Source organism: Tympanuchus pallidicinctus, unplaced genomic scaffold (assembly GCF_026119805.1).
Source record: "Tympanuchus pallidicinctus isolate F22 unplaced genomic scaffold, pur_lepc_1.0 scaffold8, whole genome shotgun sequence".
NCBI lineage: Eukaryota > Metazoa > Chordata > Aves > Galliformes > Phasianidae > Tympanuchus > Tympanuchus pallidicinctus.
Window position 1 is genome coordinate 50,863,622 of NW_026294802.1, and position 13,059 is coordinate 50,876,680.

Below are 13,059 nucleotides of genomic sequence, written 5' to 3' on the forward strand. Positions count from 1 at the left end.
CTCCTTCCCCTGCGTTTCACTCAGCCCCTCTCCTGCCTGACTCCCCGCAGGTCTCTGAAAGCAGTGGGATAAGAATGTTTTTCTATTGTTTGTTTTCATTTGAATCCTTTGGGCTGATTTCTGTTTCGCTTCGCTGGCTTTGGAGAACATCAAAATTTGGAGAACAGCTGAATGCATTATGTTGAGTCATGGCTGCACCACAGCCTCTGTGCACAAGCTGTGCTCTCATTGAGCTACAGAGCTGCAAGGCAGCACTCTCACATGGCAACACAGACCCACAGACTCAGTATTCCTACAGCCCAGGTACTCCACTTTCCTTTGATACCCTGTGTGCACAGCACAGCCAACAGGCAGCCCAGGGATTGCTGCTGTGTGCCTGAAGTGATTCCAGGGAGGCCCACATACCACAGCTTTATGCTAAGGGTCAACAGCAGGATCCAGCCCTGCTTTTTAGATGAACTGTGTGTTTTAAGATGACCTGAAGGAAAGGCAGAGATGTTGCAACACTCTTCTGATAGCATCCATCTTCTTGCATCCGTGCAAAAAAAACAAGGGTTAACAAATTTGATCAGCTCTCCGGTTCTGCTACAAAGCACAAACCAAGGATTTGTGGCACTACAGCCATAGCTCAGTTTATGTAATGTATAATAAGGTCCTCATGCATCATGAGGTGACAGAAGCTGAGCAGACAGTTTTTCTGTTGCAGAAGGTCATGCTGCTCCTGCACCCTATCTGTAAGAGGGGAGGAAGCACACAAAGAAGGGAACACTTTGGGAGGAGGCTCACATGCACACAGACATCACCATTTTGCTGGTTTTCCACTGAGTGCTTCCTTCCTACCTAGAAATCTAAGCTTTCCCTTTCAAGAGTCATCACTGAGGCCTAGATGGGCAAATACTTTCAGAAGATGGGATTTCAAGCAGCACTTGAAGCCTCTGTCAGAAAGATCAACTTCTTGTCCTTGCAGACACCATAAATAGCTTCCAGCTTTTGCTAGAAATGCACACCTAGACAGAGTGGTTAAGCAGGAGCACAGTTCATCACCTTTGCCATCTTAATTGGAAGAAAATCTGTGCAGGATATGCAGTCACAGCTGTGTATGCTGGAATGCAGGCTTCTTTTCCAGCTATTAGTGACCAAGGTCAATTCTTTACTACCAAGTGCCATGGAGGGCTGTGACCCAGGGAGTCCTGGCATGCAATTGCAGAGCCTTGTGTTATTCCTGCAGAGGAAGCCTGCAGTGGGAACAGATTGGATCCACGTGCTTCTGCCTGCTTGTGATCCCAGACTAGATAGATAATCCCTTCATGGGCTGCTGCTCTACAATTGCAGTGCAGCAGCCAATCCAATCTGAGAGCCAAAACCAGGCCCAGGGGGATAATTCCCCTCCTACTTCCCAGCAACACGTTGAAATCTACTTGTTTCCATAGAAACAAATCAGTTTTTATGTCCACACGGCTCCTGACGCCCTCACTGCCATGCATCAGCCCCGAGATGCTGAGGCTGACAGATTTCATACAAGTATCTACAGCCACAGGTCAAGAGCTTGCAGGAGAAACAAGGGCTATTCCTACAGCATACAAAACCATCTCGCCCGAGACATCATTCGCTTCAGTTCCTCTCCGCTGGGAGAGAATTAATGAGTAATATCCTTTCCCTCCTCCATTTTGAGGGCTGACTTATCTGCCAGAACCCTCCCTGCCACGCTCCCGCAGATGGGTTAGCTCAGAGCATGAGAGGGAACAAAACACAGGTGGGAAAGGCAGGCAGGACACTCCAACACCTCAGGTGTGCTTGTGAACCAATTTCCTCTTCGTATTTTTGCAGGTAGCAGCTGTAAAGGGATTTTCTTGTTCAGAGGCTCTGCATTTTACTGAGGAGGATTATTTAGAGAGTGGTACAGCCTATGGTGCAGCGACTGGTCTCAAAAAGTCACTGCCCATTATAGCAAATGCCGCAGTGACTGTCAGCTGCAGCAGACTGAAGGGAAGAGTCCTAAGAGGCTGCAGAATCGCAGTGCTGCTGCTGTGCTGCTTCCCCTGGGATCTTTTGGGTAATAGAAAATGAAGTCCTGGATCTTGCATGCCTTAGGATATTCAAGGTGAAGAACAACAAGCACTGATTCTACGTGACAATATCAGGAACTCAAGGGAAAAAGCAGCCCAGCACATCCGGAGTGGATGTGGCAGCAAGAATTATGCATTCGTGGAAATCACAGCTCTGATTTCAAGGATGAGAATCCCAGCAGGAAGAAAACAAAGCTCATTTCACTGTAGGGTTCTGCATCTTCAGTTCATTTAAGAGGAAGAAGCCAACCCAGCCAGCCCTGCAACAGCATCCAGGGGAACAACACCTACTGCACTGCCTGAGTGCAGGACTCCATGGACAAAGGAAATCCAGCACAGACATGCTGAGCTCTCCATCCCAGCAGCTGCAGAACACGCTTTGTATGCCTTGATGATTTTTCTCCATCATCATATGGAAGCGAGTTCATCTTTTACTCCCACTGAAGCACACAAATACTAGAACAAAGTCACAGACAATATATTCTGCTATACATACAGCTTCACCTGCAGGGCATTATCCCCATAACAGCCCTGCAAGTTTCACACAGCAGCCTTCAAGAGGACAGTTCTAGTCTTACAAAAAAAAAGAAAATCAATCCTGCTCAGTCCCAGTTGTAGAAAAGAAATCCAGTTTTTACAGCCACAAAAGGTAAACCCATGACCCAGCATTTTTGCTTGTCTCCTCAAGCTGCGCTGATCTGTCATCATTCTGCAGTAGCATTGCTCTGCTTCGGCACAAACAAATCTACTGACAAATCCTGGCTTTGCCATCACAGACAGTGGCAGCCCTTCAAAACATGGCCTGCACAGCACCTGCAACTTGAACAGAGAGGAAACAAAGGACAAGCTATACAATGAAACTCTGGGACAGGAATGATGAACTGACGGGAAAGCACAGACACTGCAACCCACTAGGATTAACACATGCTAAAAACTGATGAGCAACACATCAACCTTTCTATTTCTCCACCACCAGTGTCTTAATCTGTCCTAGCTCTCCAGAGTCCTGCAGCAAAGGCTCTCCTGTGCTGGGGATCACCAGCAGTTCATGCAGAAATAACCAATATTGATGCCATACCCCACATGGAGACTCCTGATATAAAGAAGCTTATCCTCTTTTTGCCTTTCTGTCCTTCACAGAAGGAAACTGGTGCAGTGACAGAGCCAAAAACACCACAGGTTCATACTAAGTGTCATCTTAGATTTCTTGTCAAAACTCTTTCACCTCTGGCGTCCTGGTATTTGCTGCAAGGAGAACAAATATAGCTCAAGGCATGTTCCGTCACTGCAGCATGACACTTCTCCACTCCCAGACAGTCTCCTCAGAGCCTGAATGCCACAAAAGGCAGAAAGAACTGAAAAGGTTCATTGGAAGAGGCAGAAACACTTTGAGCCCACTATTAAGAACCCACAGAAGCTCTATGAGGAAGGGGGTGGCATTTCAAGCCCTGCTGTACCATCACTGTCCACATATAGGTGGTGGATGTGTACCATTGGATGCATGTACCCTGAGAATTTACCTTGCTGAGGTAAGAGTGCTGGGAGCAGGGAGGCAGGCTGGTTCCCTGCTGGTGGGTCAGGCAGGGAGGGCGGTTCTGCATGGTAACTGCATCATTTGGCCCTAGCACATCCTGACCAAGGTGCACAGCCACCCTGCAGAGGGAATTTAAGATGCCAATGCATCTCTGCTGTGTGGAGAAGTATGCAGGAACAGTGCCAAGCTCCTTGCTATGCACTGCACCTCTGCAGTTTCAGATATAATTAGGATCACCCTGGCTGGAAACATGGTGCAGAGATGCTACTTCTTAAGCCCTTGAAGAAAAATAAGTAGACTGATTGTTACCACCGCCAGTGCAGAAGCATTAATTTCTACTTTAAAAACCACTGAAGACATCTCCATTTCCAAGCTACACCAAAAACAAAAGTGGGATCAAATAGAGTAACTCCTAGGAACCCATACACCAAACCAAAGCAGCAGAGCCCAGAGAGTGGAAATGCACAGCCTGCCTCCTGATTGCTGTGCTGATGCAGAAGATGCACCCTGAGCTTCAGCACTGGAGCTGCAGCATCAGCTTTGCAGTGTGACATCCCCAGAGGATGTTCTGCAGCTTTTTTGTATGCTGGTCCCCTCCCTGCCTCGAGCTGTACCACTGCTGCAGCAGACCTCACAAGGCCATCACCATGCTCAGGCAATTCCCAGCTATTCATAGAGGAGCTTCTATTAAAAGTAAAAGCACAATCAGCTTAAGAAATATCCAGAGATTACTCTAGAGATCACAGCAGCCAGAAAGAGAGAAAAATCTAACATGCTCCATTCCCACTCAGAGCAGTGTATGTCCAGAGTAAACCACAGGCAAGTCAGTGGAGCCAAATATCACCATTAAAAGTAGGAGTTAGAGCTTTGCTTTCTGCTAGCTTACTTCTGAGCTAACAGGCCATCGGGTACACTCCTTCACTGATGGAGATCCATTGCTGTGCTGGTGAGCAGGCAGCAAATGGACAGTTATTATAAGCCTCTGCTCTTGGAGCTCTGTAATTACTCAGATGACAAAGAGCTCCAGAGCTGCAGTGGGCTGCTGATTTTTGTCAGAGCCCTGAGCCAGATCTTACCAAATATACTCTGCCTTTACACATGTGAGAGTGACAGGAATGCAAAGAGGAGCAAAACAAAGACTTGTTCAAAGGTTCTGCCTTTAGGTATCTCTTCTTTGTGCTAAGAAATTCAGTACAGCCTCCCCCAGCCCTGCATCTCCAGTCTCAAAAAAAGTTGTTTTTCTTAATGATCTCCAGGGTAAGTTGACTCTGCTGTAAAAACACTTGCAGATGTTGAGCATCAGCTGCACAGCATCTCTGTAAAATTCTGCCTAGCAATGCTTTCAGAGCCTAAACGTGACTGAAAAACGATTCTGAAACATAGCTGCAGTTTACACACTTTTTTATGTAGGATTACATCAACATTGCCTGGTTCTTCAGCTAAAATCCACAGCAGCATCAGTTTAATATCTGCTCAGTCCTTTCCCAGGCATCCCAGGTACTGTGCTGGCCACTCTCATACCAAGGCAGTTTCACAAACAAAACGACAGTCCCAGCACAGCCAGGCAGGAATCTCCACAACCCTCCTGCTTGCTCTGGCAGTATTAACTCTTCACCCTTCAGCACAGCTGCAACAACACAACCTGAAGCCATAAGAAACAGGAAACGGAGTGTTAAAGGGGACTGCTGAGGCCATAAATTATTAAAATAGTATTTTCACCCCCTGAGACTTGAATTCAATTCCTGTTTCAGTCGAGTGAGGAACTGGTTTTACTCCAAGCTTCACTCTGCATAATTTTTTATGGCTGCAGTACAAGTATTTTAACAGAGCTTATAGCTCTGTTACAGGGACATAAGCCCTGATTCTCAGAAAGGGAAGGCCCCCATCTGACAATGCAGGCCTTGCAGAAGCTTTGGAATTCTTTAGCTCTATCTCCTGAAGTACTTCAGGAAACAACGTCCTTTTCTTTAAAGGATACCCACAAGCATCCCTGAAATGGATGTTTTCAATACAAAATTTGCACTGCTCTTCAGTCAGCTTAATCGCTGTGCCCAGGGCTCTAAGAAAAGCCACACGAGTCATAAGACTTGCAGAAAAGTGGCAGAAGTTGGCAAGTTTGCTTCCAGTCAGCAAAACAGCTTGAGAAGCTTGCACAATGCCCGCATCCAACGTGTGTTATGCTGAACTGCAGGAAGCTGCTGAGCAGGGTCCAAAACACCATCTCACCTCTGTTTGGTCCCAGCTGGATCTGCCAGAGCACCGTGAACATCCGACACTCAGATCAGAGATTTCAGGCTCAGGGATCATTCATCTTGTGCTGAGCCATGGAGGCAAGGAAAGCAGCTACCTGTAGCAGCCAGCACCAGCCCAGGAGCCAGGACAAGCCTGAAGGTCACACAGGAAGCAGCTGTCAGCAACCTAACTGCCCTGATCTGTGACACTGTCCCATCTATACAGGAGCATCATTTATCCTTCTAAAGCATGTATTATGCTTATTATTCGGTAACTTGGAGTTTGTTCAGTGAGACCTCATCGCTCCCTGCAGTCCCAGAAAGGAGGTTGTGGTGAGATGGGGGTCAATCTCTGCCCCTCATCCCATTGCTATAGGATAATATAAAGAGAAATAGAATTTTGGAGCCTTTCAGAATGAGTCTGACCCGCTTCAGACCTGACCAGACCATCCAAGTGTTGAAGGTCACCAGGCCCAAAGCTCTGGGCTCATCCCCTTGGGCCACAATGGGCTCTGCAGAGCTTCAGAGAGGCTTTGATGCAGGGCAGCTGACAGGACGGCTGGCAGAGGCAGTGAGATCCACACTGCAATGTGCGTGGAAATGTAGCTCAACAAGTCCACAGCTCTCCAACCAAAGCACCTTGAAGTCTACACTCAGCAGTGCTGCCAGCCGGTCTGGTGCAGCGTATCAGTGCTTTTAAGCAATCCCAACTCCTCACACCCAGCAAGAACCCACCAGCTTCTGCAGAGCAGCCCTCAGCCTCCAAAGATGCTCAGTACCAAACAGCACATGGGGCTGCACCAACTGCAAAGGCCCCGCACACCACTGCTGTGGGAAGGCACGGCTCATCATGCACTGCTGCATCATTGTCACAGAGCTTCCATTTACTGCTAAGAAAAACTGCTTGCTTCTTGTTGTTAACCTTCTCTGGTGTCGTTTTTAGCGCCCATTAATGATAAGTGCACATGATGTGACCAAGACCAACAGCCTCTAAGGAAGGTACCCACCATCAGCACCCAGACCCCAGCACTGCAGCACAACTCCGACCCCAGGCCAGCCGGGCCCATCTGTCATCAGATCTGAAATCAGAAATAATTCAGCTCAAGAGTAATGAGAAATTGTCCCACCAGCGGGCTGTTTCCTTGCTATGCATGATTTTCTTCTTCTTGGCAGATTTCATTTTAGCCTTCCTCCCAGCCAGCAGTACTCTGACTCATATGGTTACGGATCTGTGAGTCCAAGGAGGAAAGCATTACACCCAAAATTGTTTTTCTTTTTTCTCAGTGACATATTAATAGGGTTTGCTGTGCATATTGCCAGTAGGCTTCTTGTCACAGATGCCACCTCAAAAACAACTTTACATTAAGCAATACAGGCTGAGCTCCACATGCTTCGAGGCGACTGCCCATCATCCCTTGTCACTGTTTTGTTTTTGCCACTCAAGTCCACGGTCTGAAACAAAAACTGGAGGATTGGTTCACATGGGTGGAGTCCTCATGGGTTTGCTCCTAATAAATCTGCTGCCCAGTGCATCATAACAAGTTTCACCCCTCAAGCCAGAACACAGCAAGAGCTACATTTCCTTGATTAAATTCTGCTTTGTCATCTACTTCTTCGGTTTCCCTACAAAAAGAGTTCATCTTAAAGATGTTAAGAAGTCTTCACTCCAGCATTTTTTCTCACTCTCGGATAGGCAGGCTGCAATTTGAAGCACAAAGCAGCAATGTTGAGCAATTCACACGGCCAGGAAGGGGACCAGCTTCCTGCCTTAGAATAACATTTTCAGAAGGTGCCTCAGATACAGCACTGCAGACAGACTCCCACACCTTCTATTTAAGTACAGTGGAGTCCTGTCTTCTCAGAGGCACTGGGGAAAGTGGGTTCAAGGCCTTCACTTGGCATCCCCAGCAAGGTATTGATCTGTGGCTACGAGGAACAATCAGCAGCCTTTAAAAACAAAATTTGCCTTCAGCACGCTTTTGTTTGTTTACAACTGAAAAGCTGTAATAACGTGAGCACACGGAGCTTTGAAAAACAATTTCTGCACAATCCTAAAAGCATTTATTCAACAATTTATGCACAGGGGAGTGCTTTTAGGAGCTTCCCCCCACTGGTTTTGCAGACCCTTATCAGCTCTGTGCCCCAGCATACTGTTTATAGAGCAAGCACAAAAGACACCATTTACCCACCTCAAATCAGCACAAGGACGGATGCTCAAAAAGCTCCAAAACTCCCAACAGGAGGGTAACTGTGATAACAAGGGAAAGCCCACTCCAGCACAGAAGCTGTTCTCCCAACCTGCCTGCTCCTAGGTGACAAATTCCTGCCACTTTCACACACCAGTAGGCCCCAGCAAGCCCCACCTGGCATGACATGAGCATCACCTTCCAAATTAGGTACGGCTGGTTTCCTCTTTGCTGTGTGAACAGTCTGAAACGTGCTATAAGCTTCTCTTTTCCTAGAAAATCTAAGGCAGCGTATGAGTGCTTTTAAGCAATCCCAACTCCTCACACCCAACAAGAAGCTGCCAGCTTCTGCAGAGCAGCCCTCAGCCTCCAAAGACGCTCAGGACCAAACAGCACATGAGGCTGTTATCAGAAGTACGAGGTCACCTCTGAAGAGGTAAGATGAACAGTGACCCAGCTGCTGCAGGACGCAGAAAAGATATCAGACCTGTATTCACTTGAACCAACCTCTGCACAACTAACAGAAGCAGTCAGAGGACAAACACAGGCACTGTTGCACCTACAAGCTATAACATTCAGGCATTCTTTTTTCTTCTGACAGGAACCCATGTTATGTTCTGTTTTAACTTAATTACTCCTCCTAATGATTCTCCTCCTCCAAGTGTTCGCTAGGAGCTATATAGATTTCTCTGAAGCTAGAATAATTTATCTTGTGGTCTGTTGTAACACATTATCCACTCTCTCACAGCACTCCACGCTTTTTTCTTCCTTCTAATTAATGCTGGATGAAAAGAGGTACTTTCTTCACTAAGGACTGAAGGGTGCTGCCATTTGAAGGTCCATTATTCGACCATGGTATTTCCCTGAACAGCAGAGTCCTACTCCTGGCTCTTGCACCATGCTCTGCAGCTCTGAATAAGTCATTTTCCAAGAAATACCTACGGTTTTAACTTGCAAATAGGCAACAGCATTTGTCCAGCTCACAGATCATACAATAATTGCATGTGTCTTGCAATTAGTCTCTCTGCCAGCACTCTGGCCAAGCTGCCTTTTTCCTGGTCTTTTATCCATGCTGGTGAATACTACAGAGCACCTTTCCAGTGCTGAAGTCTGTGCTACAGGAGAAACAGGGCTAGCTCAACACAACTGAGTTTTAGGTCCTGACCTGCCTCAAATTTCCTTCCAGGCAACTTACAACCAACAGTTAATTCAGCAGAGCCTGGTGGCAAAGTATTTGGTTAGGGATATATAAGACTGCAAGAGAGAACGATGGTTCTGAGGCGAATGCTCAGGTCTGGGACCAAATAAATGCCAATTCAGTTCCCACAGCGTTGGCACTGCTTGGCTCTCTCCATCAGAAACATGATGTTTCACCTCCGTTCAAGTCCTTCCACCCACTGTTCCCAGCTCACAGTACTGCCTTCTCCACAGCCCCCTTAGGCCATCTGTTCTGCACAAGTCAGAGGTGCCTTGTTCTCCCCACAAGGAGCAATGCGGCAGGAAGGCACCAACACCACAAGCATGGACTCAGTGACCCTCTGAGGTCCCTTCCAATGAGAATTATCCTCTGAGCCCATAACCACAGCAGCAGCAAATGCCTAGAGATGACCAGATTAACCTTCCTACCAGTTTTGAAGCCCAGGATAAACCAGTCTGCAAACAGACGTGTCACCTGGCTGGTTTTTGCACAGCTTCTCTTGCCTCTTCAGTGATTTTAACACCATCAGCTGCTACAGCAGCCACCATGCTGAGTCCCCGGCAGCAAAAGCACACATAGCTGCCTTGTCGACATCTGGTATTATAAATACAGGCTCTGCACTGTTGGATAATCCGTTAACAGCAGAATAAGTGACACTGAAGGAGTAATTAGCAGCAACTAAGAAGCCTTTGCGTGCAGGAAGAAAAAAAGATATTTGTTTGGGAAGATACACAAGTAAACACCAATTGCAGTCAGCATCACTCCTCTGTGCTTTGAGGCTTTTAATATCTGTGGGATTCAGAGGCAGCCCTGGGCTGAAGTTCTGCACAGCCATAGCCTGGGGCTGGCAGTGGGACCAGCAGGCTGTCCTACTGCACAAACACAACCTGATAATTTGGAATGAGTTTCACAGGTATTCACGGATGGGAAAGCCAGCCCTGCAGGAACCTGCAGTCTCTCTGCTGAAACATCTCTACCAAACACATCATGCAGCCTCACTGCATGCAGATCTCCATGCTCTCTGAGAAACTCATCAGCACCAGCACCCTTATTCCATGTGCAGTGAGCAGCTGCTGCGCCACCATCCCAGAGGCAGGCTGGAGATGTGACATATGCCACAGCCACACTAACAGTCACATCTGTACAGCAGGCCATGCTTTCTCCTCACACCCCTACCACAATCACAATGAGGAGCCATGTTTATTCCACTCTTTCATAGCTTCTTATTGTGGTTTTCAACCCCTACACAAAACAACAACATGATGCATTACATCAGGGTCCCACTGCTATTTCAGCAGGTTTGGGTTTTGCAGCATACACACATATATTGCAAGATGTCTAATGTTGCCAGTCTCCAATCCAGCCAGCACTCAATGGTATCAAATGGAAAAGGGACTCCTCCTTTTGACACGTTTTCCATTTCCAGCCCAATTATTTCCTTTATATACTTCTCTACAGACAGCTTCACACAGCGCCTGCTCTGGGGATCCATCACATTTTCTAAAAGCCACCACAGCTCGCTGCTGGAGGGACAGATGGGACACTGAGGTCACAGGTTCTCCCAGGAATCAGCCACAAAATGGAAAATAATTTCATTCATTTGAGCTCCAGCAGGCAGACACTCCCCAGTTCCCATTGGTCCCAATGGAGATGACCGAGACCCCATTATATTTTCTCAATCTAAAGAAAGGGGCAGCCCAACCACTATCCCTCAGCAAACCCTCCTCCGGTCCAGCAGCCATCCATTACACATTACAGCACTGCAGCACTGCCTGCACAGATCCTCTAAAAAGGATTTACGAGGTCAGGCTGCCAGTACTTAGAAAGCATGAAAACAGCAGAGCCAACAGGTGAACCCACTCTGCTTATCACATTCGGGGGACCCCTCCTCCCCTTCAGTAAGCTGTGGGGCTGCAAGGCTTCTCCTTTGTGGGTAGGAATCTTTATTTTCTTGCAGGTCAGAGCACAAAAAGGTGGATGCTGGCTGGTGACCCGAGGCTCAGTGAAATGCGTTCATGCAATGCCCTTTCCCTGCATGTCTCCCAGCATCTCTGGGAATACTGCGTAGACTGGTGGAAGCCTGCCAGAAAGGATCCCAAATGCTGGATGTGTTTCTGTATTTTAAAGAAATCTTGCTCCAGCTGTGCTTCCTCTGAGCCAGATACAATCCTTTGCCTTCTGCCCAGGGGATGCAGCACTGCTCGAGGCAATGGAAGAGAATTTGGGGTGCTTGCAGGTAAACAACCAACTCATACACACTGTGCAGACCCTTCCAGAGCCTCACAAACCATTCTATATTGTATGTTTAAGCAGAAAGAGTGGGGGTGGGAGTACAGCCTCCTATAGACAGTGTCATAAATACAGTTTTCTGATAAAGAAAAGCCCACGCAAGCATCTGAGCAGGTACCACAGTAGCTGCTGCTTTCAGACAAGGCAACAGCAAGCTGCCTACAGCATCACAAAATATCTTGATAGCTGAACCTGCGTAGGGCTGAATGCAATTAATTAAGGAGGTCAGCACAGCTGAGAACAACCCCTCCCCAGGTGTTGTGTGTCTGTGCTGGAGCGGATCACCGCGCTGCCATTGACTCAAGTTGCAGATGATGAATGCGAAGGTCACATGAAGGGAAGGCAGCGGTGCATCGCCTGCCACAAAATGGTAGCAGCGGGGATGCGGGCGCAGGGGAGGGAGAGCCCCATCCTTCCCGCAGCTCCAGACGCGGCACCCATCGCCACGAAGGGGTTGGAATACGGAGCACACGGACCCTCAGCCTCACGCGCACCCGAAGAGACACCCGACCGGGGAAGGGGGGGACGTTCGGAGCCGCTCTGCCCCGTTACGTAACGGGGGCTCCCACCAGCCCCGAGCTGCGGCAATGCTGGGGGCTCCGCCGCGGTTCCCTCCCCCTCCTCGCACCGCAGCGCCCCGCACTGCGCGCACCCCGCGGCTCTGCCTCTGCACCGCGCCGTGCGTGCGCTGCACCACCCGCGCGCCCAACGGCAACGCCGCGTGCAGCCGGCAGCTCCGCGCCCGTGCACCGCTCAACGCACGTCCCGCATCGCTCGCGCACCCGGCGGCTCCTCCCGCGCCCCGCGCCGCCCGCACCGCACACCCCGCGGCTCTGCCGCACGCGCCGCGCTCTCCGCGCCCCACACCGCCCGCGTCCCCCGCGGCTCCGCTCGCGCCCCGCACCGCCCGGGACGCCCCGCAGCCCTCCCCGCCCCGTACCTCCCGACGAAATTCTCCAGCACCGAGCTCTTGCCGGCGCTCTGCCCCCCGACCACGGCGATCTGCGGCAGGTCGAGGTTAGCGTTCTGCCCGATGGCGGCGAAGGCGTCCTGCAGCCGGTTGACCAGCGGGATCAGATCCTCCATCCCGCGGTTCCCCATGGCGGCGGCGCGGCTCCTCGCTCCCGCTGACCTCCCGCTGCGGCTCTAACAGCGGCGGGTACCGACCCCTTCCCGCCCGGCTGCTGAGCACCGGCCCGCACCGCTCAGCCCCGTTCGACGCCGCCCGCTGCCGCCCGGGCTCAGCTCTCCTCCGCGCGAGCCGCCGCCGCAGGGGGGCGCCTTGAGGCTGCGGGCGCCGCGCTGCACGCTGGGAGTTGTAGTCCGCGCCGGGGCGCCGCCTGAGGGGAGCCGTGCGGGGCGGCTCCGGGTCGGGGCCGCGTGCTGCTGCGACCTGCGACCTGCGGGGCTGCTGCGGACCCGTCGGGCTTCCGTCCCTCCCGCAGCACGGTTTGTGGATGTCCCGTCAGGATGTGGGTAAGGTGTCCGTGTGGTTCAGTGCTACGGCTGTAGGTTTTACACCCGTGGCAAGGTGTCACGGTGGGACCTGCGGCGC

The 13,059-nt window shown here is 49.9% G+C and overlaps 1 protein-coding gene across 22 annotated transcripts in view; it reads right to left on the minus strand.

Annotated features, from left to right (window-relative positions):
- Positions 1-12,771, minus strand: part of DNM1 (dynamin 1) — a 59,495-nt gene extending 46,724 nt beyond the window's left edge. For 18 of the 22 annotated variants that reach the window (XR_008202954.1, XR_008202952.1, XR_008202950.1 and 15 more), the window contains exon 1: positions 12,445-12,769. Coding sequence is in view for 12 of the 22 variants with exons in the window: in XM_052669382.1 (XP_052525342.1) it covers positions 12,445-12,605 (161 nt within the window). In the remaining 10 variants the exon portion in view is untranslated. Of the gene's footprint in view, positions 1-12,444 lie in introns of all 22 variants that reach the window. The other 4 variants (XM_052669385.1, XM_052669379.1, XM_052669388.1 and 1 more) reach the window with 2 other exon arrangements.
- Positions 12,772-13,059: the final 288 nt, after the last annotated feature.